Source organism: Pelodiscus sinensis, chromosome 5 (genome assembly GCF_049634645.1).
Source record: "Pelodiscus sinensis isolate JC-2024 chromosome 5, ASM4963464v1, whole genome shotgun sequence".
NCBI classification, from domain to species: domain Eukaryota; kingdom Metazoa; phylum Chordata; order Testudines; family Trionychidae; genus Pelodiscus; species Pelodiscus sinensis.
In genome coordinates, this window is record NC_134715.1 from 37,828,269 (window position 1) to 37,849,234 (window position 20,966).

Here is a 20,966-nt window from a genome sequence, read left to right on the forward strand (position 1 = left end):
TCAATGCCTCAACATGATGTGAATGGAAATGGTGCTGCTGGAGGTGTCACCTTTTGGATAATCTGCAAAACCAAGGTCCTGACCACCTGAAGTCATTTAGAATATGTCTACACTGAAATTAGACACCCACATCTGGCTCATGCCAGCTGACTTGGGCTAAGGCACTGTTTAATTGAGTATGGATATGCAGGCTTGGACTGGAGCCTCCCAACTCACAGGGCCCTAGAGCCTGAATGTCTATACCACAATTAAATAGCCTCTTAGCCCAGTCCCCAAGAGCTTCTGTCAGCTGGTCTAGGCCAGTTATAAGTGTTTAATTGCAACATAGACGTAACCTTAGCGATTCCTTTGTATTTTCTTGCGAAAGCCTTAGTTGAATGTCCAGTTTGGCTATATTGAATCTACATAAATTCTGATTCCAGCCTGAACTGAATTCAGTGGTTTTTAGCCTCCTTGCCTTGTGCAGTTCTGCTGTGTCCTTTTACAGCTCTAGAGTTCAGTGGTGGCTGAGATGATTAATGCACATGTTTGCGCACAAATGAAGTGCTGTGAAAGGTTCTTGGTGAATGTTAGACTCTGAATTTGCAATCTTTTCTCTTTTGGGGCTAGGTCCCAAAGCATCATGCAAGTATTGATTTTACTATTTCAAATGTTTTGAATGTTAATGATTTAGAGGTACATGAGAAGTCCAGCACATGGACTCTATTCAAAATTCTTCAGAAATCAAGAGTAGTATGCAGAAATGGCTGCAAAAATCTATATTCTACTGCCAAAACCTATATTTAGAGCCCGAAGTTTGGTTAAGCTTTTAATACACAGCAGACTGCTTATTCCATACTGTAGTTGTGCATTTAGTTGCTCATAGCAACAGAAACCTGACACAAATGTTAGGATTCAAGATTTTCCCATGTATGTTCACATGCATACTATTTCAAGCCTGGTGGGTTTCAGGTTTGGGTTTACTTGTACTTCTATGCTTCAGTTTTTAAGTAATGGTCCTAAAGCAGTAGAGCAGTTCTATGAGTAACCAACTTGGCAGATGGACTCTCGGTTAGGGATATCTTTTGGATTGTCCATTTTTTTATTCCATTCTAAGATTTCAGATATTTTTTTCTTTTAATGATTAGTTTATACTGTCCTTTGAAGAACTTCTGTCGGATGGTAAATGTGTGACTGTGTGATACAGACGAGATATGAAAGGATGGTAGTGCTTTCTCTTAATTAATACTCTGTTCCTTTCCTTTGAAATTCTCCCTCCCCTTTAAGGAGACAATCCTGCAATCCAATGAACCCTAGCACAATGGGCTTTTGCCTTTGTACAAGAGTCAGTGTTAGTTGGGCCTAAAAGGTTAACTGAGTGGCACAGTGTGGCTGCAGTATTGCTAACTAGAGGAGGAGAGATGAGTGCTTCCCAATAACAAGCGCTCTTGCTACATTCATCTGTAGAAGTGGGTTGTGCCCATGAAAGCTCATGCATGATACTGTCTACATTTTTTGTTAGTCTCTAAGGTGCTACTGGACCATTTGTTGCTTTTAAGTTTTCCCAATAACACAGTATTTAAGTTTGTTGATGTGTGTTTTTCCCTTGTTTTTGTTTCCTCTCCTTTTCTTTGTTGAAGTGGAGGAAAAGGGGTGTATTTCCTCTCTGGTGAAATCCAGAGGGAGAAGAAATCTACCAGTTCTCCCCTCACTACTAACAGCCATTAAAACCTGCCTAGTCCAGCAGTGGCTTATGTAAACGTCTCAGTGCAACAGTTCCAAAGATGTAGAATCTAAGGGTTAATTTTGATGCCTTCAATCACGTACTCAACTAGACTCCTTTATAACGGTGGGGTTACCTGTAGAGGATGGTACTGTTTAGCACAAGTGATGGTGTCAGACTCTGGTTCGGAGGGAGCAGGGGTTTCTTCTATATGTAAAACTGTTCAGCAGAAGAGAAATGGGAATGGATTAGCTGGTATAGGAGTTCAGAGATGGTTTTTTCTTCTGGACATTGGAGAAGAAGATTAGAGCAATTAAAAATTCCAGATGCTAGAGAGATAAATATGGAAGTGGGGAAATACTTGGCATCAGAAAATCACTACAAATCACCCTTTGTACTGCAGGGATGGCGTGCGTCTTGGTGACACAGGAAACCCTTGCTTTCCTGGAAACGTGAGTCATGGAATCTTTAGCTGCATTTGTTAAACTTTGTCAAGTGAAAGATAAAAACTTATTGGTTCTAAAGAGCTTGCAGGATTTTTTTTTCAAAGTAAGAGTAATATCTCTCAACAATAAGTAGCAAACTCTAAAGGCTCTTATAAAGAAAAACACATTTCAAATTGCACTTGGCTTCAGTTTGGTGAGCATTGTTCAACAGGTTTAGGAAGGAGTAAAAGACTTCTGCTGTGCTGCTTTCCAGAGAAATAATTTGATTTGTATATATACAGTAGAACCTCAGAGTTACGAACACTAGAGTTATGAATTGACTATTCAACCACATGCCTCATTTGGAACCGGAAGTATGCAATCAAGCAGCAGCAGAGACCAAAAAAGCAAATATAGTACAGTTCTGTGTTAAATGTAAACTACTAAATAAATAAAGGGAAAGTTTTTTAAAAAAAAAAAAAAGATTGGACAAGGGTAAGGGAACCGTTTGTGTGATTTATTTCATTTAAATTAAGATAGTTAAAAGACATTTTTCTTCTGTATAGTAAAGTATTAAACCAATGTTCAGTTGTAAACTTGTGAAAGCACAATTGTAATCTTTAGTTCAGTTACGCACAGCCTCTATTCCCAGGGTGTTTGTGTAACTCTGAGGTTCCACTGTATATTGTTGTTTCCCTTCGCCAGTGTTGGTTCATGTCTCCTTAGAGAGGGTACCATTCTTCTTGAGCGCTTGGAATATGTTTAGCACATAATAAGCAGTACCATAGATAAATGATACCAATACTTGATAAAGCTTTGTGTTTGTGTGGGATGTAATGGAGACCGAATGGGGAAATGGGTTCTTGGGAACATGGTGTGCTGGGATTCTATGGGCATTAATGGGAAGAAAGGAAAAAATGAGTGAGGCTTTTGGCTGTCCAAAGTTCGCTCATTTAATTGAAACGTGTCAATGGAAAGGTATTACAGTATGTGTATGCTTCAGCATCCTAAGTATTTCACTGATGGTTGACAAGTATGAGCTATGGTACCTGATTCTCTGTTCCTGTCCTTGAGGCCAGAATAAAAGAGCAGTGGTGAAGGAAGGTGGTTAAACCTACAGCTAGTTGCCTCATCTTGGGATCTGTGAGGCTGGGGCGGGGGAGAGGGAGGCAGAATAATGCATGTAGCACTATTTGTTCCTCTAGGCCTGATTCTGTAAAGTACTTAAACATGTGAATAACCCCATTCCTATTAAGGAAAAGCACATAAGAATGCTACTCTTTAAAGTCAATTGGACTGTGCATGCAGTTTCAGCAAAATCTATACTTAAAATAAGTCAGAGCCTCTAACATCTTTTTCTTTCCCTTTCAGAAATTTGCAACTGAAGAATGTTTCTTTTTTGAGCGCTTGGAATCAAACAACTACAACACTTACCGGTCACGGAAGTATTCTGATTGGTATGTGGCACTGAAAAGAACTGGACAGTACAAACTCGGACCAAAAACTGGACCAGGACAGAAAGCTATTCTTTTTCTTCCAATGTCCGCCAAAAGCTGATTTCAGAGGTGGATTCTAAAATCTATGCCACAACATAGTAACTGGTAGTTTCCGCTGTTACTTCCAAAAGTAGTAAACTATGATTTTTGCAGATGTCAGATGACTAAATAAGTTTGAATAATATAACCTTAATGTTACTGTAAGTTTTGAAACAATTGTGCCAGTGTGCAGAGGAAAGCACTAGGAAAACATACAGAAATTAAAAAAATCAGTGTTCCATCTATTTTCCTCTACTTAGAGCTACTATATTAGCCTTATGTTAGCTTTACATTGTAAAGAAAATGTAAAGATGTGCACACATTTACAAGAATATTTACCTTTTTAAAAGAAATATATCTCTATATATCTTACTAGAAAATATAAAAGTAAACATTGAATTTTAGCAAGCACAAAGTCCAGGAATATTTTTAATCTGGTACAAGTAAGTCCAAAATTTAAACATATCCATTCTAAATTATTCATTTAGTAAAATGTGAAGCTTATTACAATTCTGTTGTGATTTTATAAGTATCTGGAAGTTCCCTGTGGTACAGCTTATAAAATAAGCCTGTGTAAACAGCTGGAAATTCTCTCATGGTAATATCAATTTTATCAAACCCTTCTCTGTATCCATAAAGGAGCAGTTTAGCTACACTGCTGGTAATGGGAGTAGCCTCTCTGGTCTTGGCAAGTTCCTCAAGATCCATCCATTCGCACCTCATGCACTCTTGCTGGCAGAAGCTGATGTTGAATGAGGAAGGCTGCAGGCGACAGATGATATACATATCTGATATCCCAAAGGCTCCAGGGTGCCTGTGTTGCTGCCTTATGCTTAAGAGGGACTTGAATTCTGACTTAATGCCAGTCTCTTCAAAAACCTCTCGAACTGCTGTGTCTCCTAGTTGGAGAGAGAAATTCCTACAGTACATGTAAGAGGAGACTACATTTTAAGAACTGTTCATTGTGAAAGATTTCCCATTCCTAAAGCATTGCTGATGGTAACACCTTTGTGAAACTATAAAAACTATAAACTCTAACACTACAGTAAGTTCGGTTTTTGGCCCACGGAACAAAACTAATTACAATGGACTATTTTGCTTTCCTTGTGGATAACCTACAAAATGATGAATGTTCCTTAAATACTGTACAAGTACAGTTATAGCTCTGAAACCGATGCACCAAGGCAGTATACCTAGCTCTTATCTAAAGATATTTGATAAATATTTTCATTTTTCTTTGACCCTAATAATACATTTTAGGTTTATTTTCAAAGGCTGATCTTGATGTTGCATCTGAGCAGTTCCAACTGTATCTGATTGTGAGAGCAAATAAACTAGTTTAGTGGCATAAGTACACCATTCATCTTACACAGTGTGAAAACCGTGACCCTACAGAATGTGGGAGCACTTCAGCCCTTTTACAAATGTATTCTTCAATGTCTATAATGACACTTTAGTTATTTTTTTGCCAACATATCATGAAATCTATTGATGCAGAGGGAATTCCTATAGATAAGTCCTATTAAATTTGCTTATGTAAATCTTCTGTATACCGACCAAGAGAAGATTGAAACCATTTTACATACCTTCTAGTAAAAATCTGTAGGAGTTTGAGGGGAAAAAGAAACAGTAACCTAGGCCCAGTCCAGGAATGTCCTTGAGCACATGCAAAGTTCTATGCGTGCTTAAAGGTAGGCACATTTTTAAGGAGTTTGCTGAGTCAGGGCCCAAAAACCAGGTTGGCAGGTTAACTGATTCACGCTCCGTCTTTAGATCCAGTCCCTGCACTAACCAAAAGCTAGAATTAACTCTGAATGGCAATGAAAATCAAATATCCAAAGAGGGCTTTAATTTCCTTATCTTCCAAAAGTTAACTGTTCATAGGTCATGAAAAAGTTCACAAACCCATGACTAGGTTTTGTGTTTGAGGTGCTTAAATGCACATTGCTATTTTGCAAAGCTATTTGCTGCAGTTAATTAGTAATCAGAATGTTAGTTTATATTTAACAGAAAATTACATTAATTTTAAATAACCTTTTCATGATTCTTCCTCACCTGCAAACCATCTTGAAGTCAGAAGTATACAAGATATACATTTTGAATTTTTTTAAATAACACTGAAAATAATTTCAGGACATACAATAACAAATAATAGGAAAAATCTAATAGCCTTTCCTGCAGATGGCCCAGAACCTGCAAACAGTTTTGTGTGTGCTTAAAGCTAAGTGAACGAATAACTGCACTGCCTTTCCTGAACTAGTTGCATGTGTTAAGTTTGACATATGAGCAGGTGTCTGCAGGGTTGGGGGGACATTACTATACAAATGTCTGCAGAGCATTTTATTACAATATCAATTACAAAGCTACACTACATCTCTATGTGAGTACTGGGGGAGGAGGAGTGTGGAAGCACTTCAGCTCCAGGTCTCTAACACAGCGGTAAAGATTTTACTGACAGGTGGATCAATTACTACTTCTGTCTCCTCTGGGCTGGAATCACTGGAAGTCCTAATTTGAAGGGGATGGGAGGGAGCGGAGGAGTTCAAGTCTTCATTGGTGAACAGAAGAGAAAATTAAGCAACTTCCTACATAAATACACTGTGAGGCCTCTGTCGACATAAAGGGGGGAAGGATGGAAATCAGGGATACTGAGGGAGATCATGCTAAAAGTAAGGCAATCATTAGACCAGAGATTTTAGTTGAGATTTGAGCTTTGGTTCAAGATAGTGTCTTGGTGTAGTTATCTTATTTTAAAATATTTTAAAATACTATGACAAGTTAAAATAGAAGGAATATTTAGGGCTTGAGTTTCCAAAATCAGCAAGCCCCAAAATGCATTCAAATGTAGTGCTTAATTGGTTCCCATAACGAATCTCCAAGCATGGTAACTGCACTCCAGTTTTTTCAAAATTAAGCCTTTAAATGTTTGAGGCTTAATGTAAATGAAGGAAAAATAAAGTTCTATTCTATTATATTTCATGCTTCATTAATTTATATCTTAAAATATAGTAACTATTTGCTACACTGCATATTAATATTTTAATGTTGGTATGAAGGAAACTTTAAAGAGTATATATATATTTCCAGTTCTTTTTAAGTCATTTGCTGTCACCCCTTGCATCTATAGCTTCATCTATTTTCTGACATGTGTCCCTGACACTCGTGTGTTCAGCACTCCTATGATGGAGCTATGGTCCATGCTGGGCATTCTTTGCCCTTTAAAAATGGAAAGTTCCTCCAGAGTCCCCTTCTATCTCGGACCCTTCCCTTTCCATCCTTGTCTAACCAGATTCCAATTCTGGTACAGGCAAAGCATACAATATGTGACTGTGGCATAAATATTTGATATGTAAACTCATGTTTCACAAAATATACATGCAACATCAACTGAAGCTCAATTCTGTAATAAGTATGTGAAGGAACAGAATTGGTACAGGTTGAACCTCTAGTTAGGCTCCCACCCATGGGACCTAACCAGTTCTGAACCAGAGTTTTCCAGACCATGAGAGGTCAGTATTGTGTAGCAGCATTACCACTTTTCCATTGCTTATTGGGCATTAGAGGACATGAAGGGTATGTCTACGCTAGGAAATTATTTCAAAATAACTTATTTAGAAATAACTATTTTGAAATAGGGTGTCCACACTACAAGGAATCCTTGAAATTAGTTTGAGGCAGGCTCTCTTAATGTGGAGTACTACCGTGACTTAAAACTCCAGGAAGCACTGGGGAGTAATTACTCTGAACGACTCTGGGGAGTAGTTATTTCAAAATAGCAGCAGTGGAGCGTCCACATTACTGTTATTTCGATTATTTTTAAATAAGGGTTATTCCTTGTGGAAAGCAGGAGTTTTTATTTTGAAATGACCAGCCCCTTATTTGGAAATAATGGGCTTGGTAGTGTGGACGCTCTGCTTATTTCAAAATAAGAGGAGTTATAGTGTAGACCAGAGTATAAGGGTAAATTAGAGCTAAATAACAGCACAGAATACCGAGAGCTAGGAATGGTGGCTGTAAACAAATGTTATGGGACCGCAGGAAACTTGGGGCCACACCCATGAAAAGTGGACACCTAGCTAACTGAAACATTCCAGACCACATGTTTCTGGACCAAAGTTCTGGACTAGAGGTTTAACCTGCATATGATGACTGGAGGGCTAGAGCCACAAAGAGGACTTAATCATTGCAATGCCTACATCTAACATTTAGATGCCTTGTGAAATCCCAGGCTCAAATCAGGTGCCTTGTATCTCTATACAAGCCATGAGGAGAGTTATCCACCTAAGAATGGGACCCAGTAAAGCCAGCAAGATGAGTGGAGAGCTCCCTAAGGTTGCTAGTAAGAAATGCCAAAAGTCCTACTCCTCAATTGAGTCCTTAAGTCCAGGCCAGAGGGAGAAGACTCTTCTGCTCTGGATTCACAACTTTGAATTCTCTACTGGAATTACAGATCTAGGTCCTTTGAAACAAAATATCTATAATGAGAAGAAAGATGGTGGTGCCACCTTCTACCTCCTTATAACTTCATGCAGCTGTGTGCATGTCAAGTGGCAGAAATTTAGCTGCCTGGGCACCTTAGGTGCCAACGAGGTTTGCCAACTGAGCAAGGATTTTGAGGATTTAAAATGTATCTCTTTTGTGGATCTAGCCCAAAGTTGAGATGTATAGCTGGAAACTACTGTCCTGTCCACAGCGAACATGACTCAGTGGACTTGAATGGAGTTATGACCTCTTACATTGCTGATGTATACATACTTACCAATGTCTTCTCCTGGGTCTGACAGGCCTCCTGGAAACTTCCATGCATTCATAGTCTATAATGGAGGAGAAAAATATATAGCAAGGCACACACTCTGTTTTGTTCTTCCTAATCCAAAAAAATAAAGTAAATAAATAAAAAAGATTCCGCTAGAATTACCAGTCAACTGTATAAGCAGGATAACTTTTAGGTGGTGACATGTTAATTACTTCTATAATTATCAATAAAGATTTAAATAGAACTTCAGTTTTTGCTAATGTGATCAGACATCTACCTGTCTATAAGAAATATTGGAAGAAAACATCTACTGATTGAAAGTATAAACTGTCTAACAGTCATTAGACAAAGTTGCTGCTAGTTAAAAGTAGTAGTTGTACATGAAAGAAGCTGCTATATAGACTGTATAATCTTCTATTTAATCACTAATGTATTCTACTTCTGTGTTTTTTGGCTTTTTAAAAATAACTGTACATATTTAATCTTCAAATAGATATTATGATTGTAGTACTGTTCTATACTGCACTGGCTTTAACGTGATTTAGTGTCTGTAATAACCATGTAGTATAACTTGTCATTTTGTTTTCATGAAGTAGAAAAATAAAATCAAAACTCTTTGTGTGACTCCATACAAAATCTTCATTGAGGTTCAGCAGCATCAATTTGAATAATTAAAATAGCATTTGAATTGCAACCTTTGCATTGTAACTGCAGTTGGTAAACACAGCTAGGATCTTGCAGCCATTGGATTAGACTGGGGTGGGCAAGAGAACCCCCCAGGGCCAGATGCAGCCTGCCAAGCTGGTGCAGCTGTCCCCCAGCTGCCCTGCCAATCCCCTGCCCCAAGCCCAATTGAGACCTGGGGCATCCAAAATCTCCTCCCCGACCAGAGGCACGTAGCACCAGAGGGAACCAGCTGGTGATTGTCTGTAGGCGCCAGAGATGGTGGTGGGGATGCTAGAAAAAAATAATGAAAATTATTCTGGGGGACACGAGTAGTTGTTTTAGTGCCCACTGTATACTTAGTTCCCATTGTTTCTCAATGGGCTTTCATGAAGGGCTTTGACAAAAGATTAGAACAATAACAACTGCCGCTAGACCATGCTTTTGTGTTCATTGGCATTCAGAATTTGTTTTCAGTGCCTGGAGATCTTTTTCTATGTAATTGTCCTCATTCATGACACCACACAAAGAACTATTAGAATATTGCTTGCTGCCATCTCAAAAGTATACATCATCATGCAAACGTGCTTGGGTGATTTTTCAAACTTTCAAACTATGTTATGTAAACTGATTACAATCTTTGGGGAAAATGTCATTTTTGGGGAATGAGAGGTGACAGAAAACAACAAGAACTGAAGCATGGTCACAGTGGATTGATGTTCTTGTATCCTGTCTTCTTACGGTGTTTGGAGACAGATGGTCGATAGGAAATGAACAAAAAGATAATAATTGATTTTTTTTTTTTTTGGTAATCTAGTCCCAAATTTCTGGCAATCTGAGGTTCAGATATACCCAGAGCATAGGGATGTACCCCGATCATCTTGGCTCATAGCCATTGCTGGACTTGTCCTCCATGAACTTGTCTAATTTCTTTTTTGAACTCTTATTGTTTAAGGATGTCAGCATGTAGACATAGACAACCACACAATTAACCAATAAGTTTGGACTTATTAGTTAATCCTGTTGACTACATGCATTCCTCCCCCCCACCCCTTGTTGCCTCTGTATCGGAGATGACAGTGCAGAGGCAGCAGCATTGGGTAGCAGGGGGCTCCACAGGAGTGGGGCTGTGAGTGCACTGGCTGCCAGCCCTGCCCCTGGGACTATAGAATAGTCGTGTAACCACTAAAATTTGATGTGGTTACCTGACTATTCAATTACACACTATTTAACATCGCTACTGTTTATTCCTTTTGTCCCAGCATCAAGTTTCACAGGTTAACTATGCACTGTGTGAAGAAGTACTTCCTTATGTTTGTTTTTAAGATAGATGCCTATTGATTTCATTAGGTGACCCCTGAATGTGTGTTATGCAAGGGGGTAAATTGCACTTCTTTCTCCCCTACAAACTATTCATGATTTTATAGATGCCTATCATATCCCCTCCTAGTAGTCTCTAATCTAAGTGTAACAGTCCCCACTTTTTAATTTCTCCTCTCACAGGAGCTGTTCCATGCCCTCAATTATCTTTTTTTTAACCTTTTCGCCATACTTTTTCCAATTCTGATTTCCCCGTCTCAAAGAAGATTAGAACTCAAATTAGAACTGAGCAAAGTATTCAAGGTGAATGCACATCATACATTAATATAGTGGCATATTTTCTGCCTTATTATATAACTCTTTCCTCATGGTTCCTAAGATTGTTAGCATTTTTGACTGCATATGCACACTGAACAGATATGTTCAGAGATCTTTGACTCCAAGCTCTTTTGAGTTGTAACCATTAATTGATTGGCATAACCAAAATAGTCTCCCAGAAAAGGGTAGTTTTGCTAACTGTGCTTGTGTACCTAGAATTTGTGGAATGTGCCCATTGAACGATAGCAGTACTTTGATTGGATACAGAGGAGCATATGGCTCTCACAATCAACGTGGTGTGCAATCAGCATGCACCTCGCTTCATGTGCCCTTGCTTTAAATGTGTGTCAGTCTAGTAAAACCAGTAGCAAAAAAATACACAGATGGTGGTTAATCATCAAGAAAATGTCTTGTGGGCCACACATAGAATCCTAATGGGCTGCAGGTTGCCCACCACTGATTTAGACCTTATCATACCTAGTTTGGATTATGCTATCCAATATGCATTATTTGGCATTTATCAACACTAAATTTCATCAGCCATATTGTTGTCTGGTTGAGATTCCTTTGTAATTCTTCACAGCTAGCCTTGGACTTAACTATCCTGAGTAAAAGCTTCAGAGGGGTAGCCGAGTTAGTCTGTAATAGGAAAAACTTAAAAAACAACAAATAGTCTAGTAGCACCTCAAAGACTAACAAAACATGCAGGTTGTAGCTTGGGTTGCACCCACGAAAGCTCATGATACCATCTACGTGTTTTGTTAGTCTTTAAGGTGCTACAACTATATCTTGAGTAACTGTGTATTTGCCACCTTCCTGTTTACCCCCTTTTACAGGTCATTTATAAATATGTTGAACAGCACAAGTCCCCGTACAAATCCTTGGGGGGACCACACTACCTACCTCTCCACTGTGGAAACTAACTAACCAGTCCTTCCTTTTGTTTCCTAGTTTTTAGCCTTACTTTGCTTAACAGCCTTTGTGGCAAGTCCAAGACAGCAACTAGATCATTCTTGTAAGCATGAAGAGAATTCCTGTAAATTGGTGAAGCATGAGTTCACTTTGCAAAAAGCCAGGTTCTCTACTTGACATAAGGGAATAATTTATTGGATCCAACTTAGTTTAGTTTAGATTGTTTAATGTCCATTGTCATAACTTCAGCTCTGGTATTTAGCATTATGCTCATAGTTTAAAAAAACTGTTCCTCCTCAATCTTCTTTTTTTTTCCTTCCTCACTGACTGCATATCATGTCAGTCTTAGTCTTATTCTGGCAAAGTGTGGGGCGCACTTGGGCCTGGATTCTGCCAATTCTACTCTGCGTCACTTGAGAGAGGTGTTGTAGAGAGAGAGAAAATGTACCTCTTTCTCCTAAACTTTCTACCTTTTTAGCATCCATTTCCTTTTCTTGGCCAAGGTACAGATGAAAATCAACTTTTTGGTCCCAAGATCAGATAGCATTTGCAGCAATTGTGTTGTGCAACCTCTGAGTGGAAGATTACCTCATGTTTTTGTATTGAAGACTGACTGAGCAAGAAGCCAAACCTTAAAATGTACAACTTTTTTGAGAACTTTAAAGGGAAACAAAATACAGGACTATCACTATTTCTATCACTTTAAAGGGAAACAATTTCTTTCTCCATTACAAATATAAAGAAGGTGTATTTCTTGTTCTCTTTTGGGATGTGTGTCTGTTTTGTGATCTTATTATTTCTTGAGTGTTCTTAACATTTTAAGCAGGTTATTCTTGTTACTCACTCACTCCAAGGATTAGGAAAATATTATTTCTAAACTGTGATAGATCCGTATTTTCTACACTTAGGCCGGACACACTGCATGCCAAATGTATGCATTAACTGGCAGCTACTCAAAATGAGCTTGGAGGCTTCACTACACAGAAGTCCTTATGGTTTTGCTCAATAGCTAACAAAAATACAAAGTTAATACTTTACTTCCTGGAGAGTGGTGCCTCTCTTCCCTTAACTCTTGCACTACCAATTCAACATATTGTATAATTGTGCCGGCCTATGAATATACCTTTTCATTTAAGTACATTAGCGTTGCTGAATCTAGCTCTGAACTGCAGTAAAATTTAGATTGGTTACTGAGAACAAATCTGTTGCTAGCCACATTTCCCCTATGATGAAATAACTAGTAGGATGCTGGCTTAAATCTAATTACAGAAAATGGAAGTTACACCTGATGTTGCCACTTGCAGAAAATGTTGGATTGCTCCCACCTAAATTCCAGGTAGCCTTTGTGGTGGATTTGATTTAAATTTCCAAAAGATTATTCAATTACAAAAACACTACTTTAGACTAAAATACAAATAAGTCATTAGTTTTGTTGTCCTTAAATTTAGCACATGAAATGGTGGAATGATTCAGGAGCCTGGTAATGAAATTAGGAGCCTTACACCACTTGATTATTGCTTAAAGGGTAGGCAAAATCTTGGTAGTGACTGGAAGCCATTACCATGTGATGGATGTTTGGTGATCTCAATCCAGTACCACTTCACAAAAACCACAATCACCACACTGCCACAGGGAGGCCAAACATGAATGTAAATATAACAAGGTAATTATAAGCAAACTGTCATGTTTAAAATGGATAAACTTAAAAAATAACGTTTTTTATTTGTTTTGAGTGTTCTGCACAATAGAATTATTTAAGCAATATTTTCTAGTACTCTGACAATTAGACTCAATCTAAAAGACATGGGATTTCCCTAATAGACTGTATTCTCCATGTTTACTTTTAAAAATACATACAATCACTAACATAACTATCTATCTAGATGTTCAGTGATGAGAGTTATAACACAAGCAGATGTTAAAGGCAGAATTTCAAAGAGTCCTGTGAGATACAGTTAAAATTTTAGACACAAATATTTTTTCTTACACCCCTTCCATTTAACAAGGGACAAAATAAAAACAGCACAATTCTATTCAGGTTTAGAGTATGGCAGGTAAGCCTTCTCACCCAAATAAATGTCCTTGCTTTACTTTGTGTCACCACCTTAATGTTCCAGTATAGTTTTCTCCTCTTTGAAATACAACAGTATTTTTTATATATATATATATATATAAGGGAACAGGGGGCATTTTAGTTGACTGTGACATAACAGCCTAAATATTCTCTAACTAACTTTTGGTCTCTTTCACTAACCCATTTGATTGTTACATAAATACATGTTGAGGACAACAGTACAGGCAGTCCCCGGGTTACGTACAAGATAGGGACTGTAGGTTTGTTCTTAAGTTGAATTTGTATGTAAGTCGGAACTGGCGTCCAGATTCAGCCGCTGCTGAAACTGACCAGCGGCTGACTACAGGAAGCCCGAGGCAGAGTTGCTCTGCCCTGGGCTTCCTGGAATCAGCCGCTGATCAGTTTCAACAGTGGCTGAATCTGGACGCCTGGGACAGAGCAGCTGGGGCGCTGCCGGGTAGGTCCCCGCAGCGCCGCACCTCAGCGCTGCGGGGACCAACCCGGCAGCACCCCAGCTGCTCTACCCCAGGTGTCCCCAAGTCAGCCGCTGTTGAAACTGATCAGCGGCTGATTCCAGGAAGCCCAGGGCAGAGCAGCTCTGCATCGGGCTTCCTGTAGTCAGCCGTCGGTCAGTTTCAGCAGCGGCTGACTTGGGGACGCCTGGGGCAGAGCAGCTGGGGTGCTGCCAGGTTGGTCCAGTAGCGCCCCTCCTCGGCGCTACTGGAGCAACTCAGCAGCACCCCAGCTGCTCTGCCCCAGGCGTCCCCAAGTCAGCCGCTGCTGAAACTGACCAGCAGCGGCTGAATCAGGACGGCTGGGGCAGAGCAGCTGGGGTGCTGCCAGGTTGGTCCAGTAGCGCCAAGGAGCGGCGCTGCGGGACCAACCACCCCAGCTGCTCTACCCCAGGTGTCGCGAGAAAAGCCTGGTCTGCTGGGGGGGGGGGACGCAGCTAGTGCGCCCCCCCCCCCCAGCAGAGCAGGGAAACGCAGGCGACGGACCGCCGAGACGTGCCACGGTCCCACCCACGTCCTCCGCGGCTTTGCTCCGCGTCTCCCTGGTCTGCTGGGGGCCCCCCAGAAGTTCAGATAGCTGCAGCGGCACAGGAGCCAAGCAAACAGAGCTGTAAACAGGGGAGTTTGAGTGGGAGTTCTGTTGGAGGGGCAGTGTGCTGGGAGAGAAGCTGAGCCCTGATTAGGGGGCGGGGCTTCACTGATTAAGGGTCCTATAAAGGTAGCCTTCTAGTCAGGCAGCGGCACAGATAGCTTCAGCGGCACAGGAGCCAAGCAAACAGAGCTGTAAACAGGGGAGTTTGTAAGGGGAGTTTGGATATTGGGACTTGTTTGGAGTTTGTTTTTGCTGTGGAGAGGGTGTTCTAGTTTGTTTTTGTGTTCACCAGACTAATAGGATTTTGGTGAGAAAGTAGATAAAACACAGAGGCATTAGTGGCCATGGCCCAAGTAGTAGAGAACACAAGGAGGATGATTGGATGTGGTAGCTGCGGTATGTACATGATTCTGGAGGGGGTACCTGAAAGGAGTTTTGTTTGCATGAAGTGCTGCCTGATAGAGCTGATGGAAGAAAAGATCCGAGGACTGGAGATGCAGGTGGAAACTCTGGTCGAGTTTAGAAGGGGGTTTGAGCAGATGATGGGGCAAAGGCATGACGTGGCTGAAGGGGAAAGCTTAGATATTCAGATGGAAGCAGGATCAAGGGCCTCAGAGGGGGGACTGCTGGGCGAAGAAAATGGACAGTGGGAGCATGTGACTCAGAGGACCAGGCAGAGGAAAAGACGGGTCAGTGAAGGAAAAATAGAGCTCAAGAACAGGTAGGTGGAGCTGGAAAATGAAGAAGGGGTACAGCAGGTAGATAATGAAGATGGAAGGGTAAGGAAGAAAAGAAGAGTGGCTAGTCCCATAGATAAAGGGGAAGACTTAATGGAGACACCACCAATAATGAGCATTAGGATTGCAAGGGAAAATAGGAATGGTAAGGATTTGCAGCCAGAGGAAGCTAGAGATAGACCAGAGAATTTCACTGTCACTAGGAAAAGGCAGGTCTATGTGATTGGGGACTCCTTATTGAGAAGAATAGATAGGCCTGTAACCAGAGCTGATTCAGAGAATAGAAGGATGTGCTGTCTGCCAGGTGCTAAGATACGAGATATGGAATTGAGGTTGAAGAGAATTATTAAGGGAGCAGGAAGGAATCCATTGATCATCCTTCATGTAGGAACAAATGATACGGCTAGATTCTCGCTGGAACGAATTAAGGGAGACTATGCTAGGCTGGGGAGGATGCTCAAGGAAATTGAGGCTCAGGTGATCTTTAGTGGGATTCTGCCTGATCCTAGAGAAGGGCAACAAAGATGTGACAGGATTATGATGATCAATAGATGGCTTAGGCAGTGGTGCTATAAGGAGGGCTTTGGGATGTATGGTCACTGGGAGGCATTTATGGACAGAGGACTGTTCTCTAGAGATGGACTTCACCTAAGTAAGGAGGGAAATAGACTTCTAGGATGGAGGCTGGCTCAACTTATTAAGAGAGCTTTAAACTAGGAATTTGGGGGAGATGCCCAGGTAATCTCTACGCCAGATTTTAACACTGAGAGGGAGGAAAACAAAGTAAGAAAGGATATAGCTGGGGGTAGGAGAATGAACATGAGGAAGGGTGGGGTGGATACTAGTCTAATAGGTCATATTGAAGGTATAACATCTGTGCCAAATTGGGTAAAGAATGTGAATAAGGCCAAACAGCAAAAATTAAGATGTTTGTACACCAATGCGAGGAGCCTAGGTAACAAAAAGGAGGAACTAGAGCTATTGGTCCAGGAAGTGAAACCAGATATTATAGGAATAACAGAAACATGGTGGAATATTAGGCATGACTGGAGTACAGGTATTGAAGGGTATGTGCTGTTTAGGAAAGACAGAAATAAGGGTAAAGGTGGTGGAGTCGCATTGTATATCAAAGATGAGGTAGATTGTAAAGAAATAAAAAGTGATGGAATGGAGAAGACAGAGTCCGTTTGGGCAAAAATCACATTGGGGAAGAAAACTATCAGATCCTCCCCTGGGATAGTGCTTGGGGTGTGTTATAGACCACCAGGATCCAATTTGGATATGGATAGAGACCTCTTTAATGTTTTTAATGAAGTAAATACTCATGGAAACTGTGTAATCATGGGAATTTCAACTTTCCAGATATAGGGTACGTCTAGACTACCGCGTTTTGTCGACAGAAGTTTTGTCGACAGATACTGTCGACAAAACTTCCGTCGACAAAGAGCGTCCAGACACATTGAGTTCTGTCGACAAAGCAAGCTGCTTTGTCGACAGAACTCCGTAGTCTGGACGCAACGTTACAGGCAATAACACCTTCTGTTGACAGAGTTCTGTCGACAGAAGGTGTTATGCCTCGTAAAATGAGGTATACCAGCGTCGACAAAACTGCTGAGTTCTGTCGACGTTATGTCAACAGAACTCAGCGGTAGTGTAGACGCTGGTATAGTTTTGTCGACAAAAGTCCACTTTTGTCGACAAAACTAGGTAGTCTAGACACACCCATAGACTGGAGAACAAGTGCTAGTAATAGTAATAGGGCTCAGATTTTCCTAGATGTGATAGCTGATGAATTCCTTCATCAAGTAGTTGCTGAACTAACAAGGGGGGATGCTATTTTAGATTTGGTTTTGATGAGTAGCGAGGACCTCATAGATGAAATGGTTGTAGGAGACAACCTTGGCTCAAGTGATCATGAGCTAATTCAGTTTAAATTAAATGGAAGGATAAACAAAAATAAATCTGAGACTAGGATTTTTGATTTCAAAAGGGCTAACTTTAGTAAATTAAGGAAATTCGTTAGGGAAGTTGATTGGACTAAAGAAATTATGGATCTTAAAGTGGAGGAGGCCTGGAATTATTTTAAGTTAAAGTTGCAGAAACTGTCAGAAGCCTGTATTCCTAGAAAAGGGAAAACATTTATAGGCAGGTGTGTTAGACCAAGCTGGATGAGCAAGCATCTCAGAGAGGTGATTAAGAAAAAGCAGAAAGCATGTAAGGAGTGGAAAATGGGAGGGATCAGTAAAGAAAGCTACCTTATTGAGGTTAGAGCATGTAGGGATAAAGTGAGAGAGGCTAAAAGTCAGGTAGAGTTGGACCTTGCAAAGGGAATTAAAACCAATAGTAAAAGGTTTTATAGCCATATAAATAGGAAAAAAACAAAAAAAGAAGAAGTAGGACCGCTAATTACTAAGGATGGGGTGGAGGTTAAGGATAATCTAGGAATGGCCCAATATTTGAACAAATACTTTGCTTCAGTCTTTAATGAGGCTAATGAAGATCTTAAGGATAATGGTAAGTTAACAAATAGGACTGAGGATAAGGAGGTAGATATTACCATATCCGAAGTGAAAGCCAAACTTGAACAGCTTAATGGGAGTAACTCGGGGGGCCCAGATGGTCTTCATCCAAGAATATTAAAGGAACTGGCACATGAACTTGCAAGTCCATTAGCAAAAATTTTTAATAAATCTCTAAACTCAGGGGTTGTACCATTTGACTGGAGAATTGCTAATATAGTTCCTGGAAAAAATTTTGAAGGAGAAAGTAGTTAGAGACATTGAGGCTAATGGCAATTGGGACAAATTACAACATGGTTTTACAAAAGGTAGATCGTGCCAAACCAACCTGATTTCCTTTTTTGAGAAAGTAACAGATTTTTTAGATAAAGGAAATGCAGTGGATCTAATCTACCTCGACTTTAGTAAGGCATTTGATACAGTACCACATGGGGAATTATTGGTTAAATTGGAAAAGATAGGGATTAATATGAAAGTTGAGAGGTGGATAAGCCACTGGTTAAAGGGGAGACTACAGCGGGTCATACTGAAAGGTGAACTGTAAGGTTGGAGGAAGGTTACTAGCGGAGTTCCTCAGGGATCAGTTTTGGGGCCAATTTTATTTAATCTTTTTATTGCTGATCTTGGCACCAAAAGTGGAAGTGTCCTAATAAAATTTGCGGATGACACAAAGTTGGGAGCTATTGCCAATTCAGAAAAGGATCGGGATATCATACAGGAAGATCTGGATGATCTTGTAAATTGGAGTGATAGCAATAGGATGAAATTTATAGTGAGAAGTGTAAGGTTATGCATTTAGGGATTAATAACAAGAATTTTAGTTATAAGCTGGGGACACATCAGTTGGAAGTAACGGAGGAGGAGAAGGACCTCGGAGTCCTGGTTGATTATAGAATGACTATGAGCCGCCATTGTGACATGGCCGTGAAAAAGGCTAATACGATCTTGGGATGTATTAGGCGAGGTATTTCCAGTAGGGATAAGGAGGTGTTAGTGCCATTATACAAGGCATTGGTGAGACCCCATTTGGAATACTGTATGCAGTTCTGGTCTCCCATGTTTAAGAAGGATGAATTCAAACTGGAACAGGTACAAAGAAGGGCCACTAGGATGATCCGAGGAATGGAAAACCTGTCTTATGAAAGGAGACTCAAGGAGTTTGGCTTGTTTACTTTAACTAAAAGAAGGCTGAGGGGGGACATGATTGCACTTTTTAAATATATTAGAGGGATAAATACCAGGGAGGGAGAGGAATTATTTAAGTTTAATACCAATGTGGACACAAGAACAAATGGATATAAGCTGGCTAGTAGGAAGTTTAGACTTGAGATTAGACGAAGGTTTCTAACCATTAGAGGAGTGAAGTTCTGGAACGGCCTTCCAAGGGAAGTAGTGGGGGCAAAAGAGCTATCTGGTTTCAAGATTAAACTAGATGGGTTTATGAAGGGGATGGTTTGATGAGATAACATGATCTTGGTAACTAATTGACCATTCATTATCAGTGGGAAATAGGTCAATGAAGGGATGATAGGAGTTACTATAGAGAACTTTCTGGGTGTCTGGCTGATGAGTCTTGCCCACATGCTCAGGGTTTAGCTGATCGCCATATTTGGGGTCGGGAAGGAATTTTCCTCCAGGGTAGATTGGCAGAGGCCCTGGAGGTTTTTCGCCTTTCTCTGTAGCATGGGGTACAGATCACAGCTAGAGGATTCTCTGCATCTTGGGGTCTTCAAAGTATTGGAAGGCTTCAGTATCTGAGATATAGGTGAGAGGATTATTCTAGGAGAGGTGGGTGAGATTTTGTGGCCTGCACCGTGCAGGGGGTCAGACTAGATGATCATAATGGTCCCTTCTGACCTTAAAGTCTATGAGTCTGAGGACATGGGCAGCGGGACCGTGGCGCGTCTGGGCGGTCCCACCGCCCGCATCCTCCAAGGCTTTGCTCCGCGTCTCCCTGGTCTGCTGGAGGGGCTCCGGGGCGAGAAAAGCCCCGTTTGTAACTACGGATCCGACATAAGTCGGATCCGCGAAAGTCAGGGACTGCCTGTATTTTAGATTTTTCCAGGATCTGTCAACAGAAATTTAAGTACACTATCGCTATCATCATTTGTTGGCTTCTTGCAGAAGATGGTCACTGAAATCAATTGGCAGATTACATGTGTTATGCCTCTTTCTGTTTTTAATTTTCCTTTTAAAAAGTGAACTTTTAAAAATGAATCGGTAAAGAAAAATGTAAGTCACTGTGAGTGCATGTTATGTAGGTGAAGTCCTGGCCCCACAGAATTCAGTGAGAGTTTTATCACTAACTATAATGGTGCCTGGATTTTCTCCTTATCTCTCTCCTACACCCCCACCCAGCCGCTTTCTGACTGGACATACAACTTCAAGTACTTGTCAAGTGGTATAACACTGAATTAAGTACAATACTTCATTCAATTTCTATCCATTTAAAATGAACAAAACTGTGAGAATGCTCTGCAATATGGCAACCTTCAATTTCTTTATTCCTTTTTCAAAACATAGTCGTATGTGCTTAAGCATTCAAAAATACCAGTGAAAAAAAGTAAACAATTTAGAATAATTAATCAGAAATTAAATCTAAAAGATCTGTGTTTTTTGCAATTTCCAAAGCCCATTGAGGATGAATAAGTATTTGGGAATCATATAACAAACTTACTTTATTTTTGTCTTGTACAACCAATACTTTTCCAGAGTCTACATCCAATGCTGCACCTGTTTGAGAGAGAATATTTTCTGATAATTTAGAAAGGTAAAGTGTCTGAACCTATTATATGACCTAATAAGAAAGCAGGATAAATCTTTCAAGGAACTTATCAGTGCTCAGTGCAAGTTTACTCTAGGCTTATCTTGGAAGGTGATTTATCATCAGAAAATTGAATT

At 40.3% G+C, this 20,966-nt stretch overlaps 2 protein-coding genes across 4 annotated transcripts in view; one reads left to right on the forward strand and one right to left on the reverse strand.

Moving 5' to 3' along the window:
- Positions 1-9,035, forward strand: part of FGF2 (fibroblast growth factor 2) — a 70,702-nt gene extending 61,667 nt beyond the window's left edge. For 2 of the 3 annotated variants that reach the window (XM_075929859.1, XM_025185912.2), the window contains exon 3: positions 3,499-9,035. In XM_075929859.1, coding sequence (XP_075785974.1) covers positions 3,499-3,684 — 186 coding nt within the window. In that variant the 3' untranslated portion in view covers positions 3,685-9,035. Of the gene's footprint in view, positions 1-2,105; positions 2,155-3,498 lie in introns of all 3 variants that reach the window. The other variant, XM_025185913.2, reaches the window with a different exon arrangement.
- Positions 3,056-20,966, reverse strand: part of NUDT6 (nudix hydrolase 6) — a 30,419-nt gene continuing 12,508 nt past the window's right edge. Inside the window, exons 3-5 of the mRNA XM_075929858.1 lie at positions 20,743-20,798; positions 8,422-8,476; positions 3,056-4,561 (exon numbers count right to left, since the gene is read on the reverse strand). Coding sequence (XP_075785973.1) covers positions 4,167-4,561; positions 8,422-8,476; positions 20,743-20,798 — 506 coding nt within the window. The 3' untranslated portion in view covers positions 3,056-4,166. The remainder of the gene's footprint in view (positions 4,562-8,421; positions 8,477-20,742; positions 20,799-20,966) is intronic.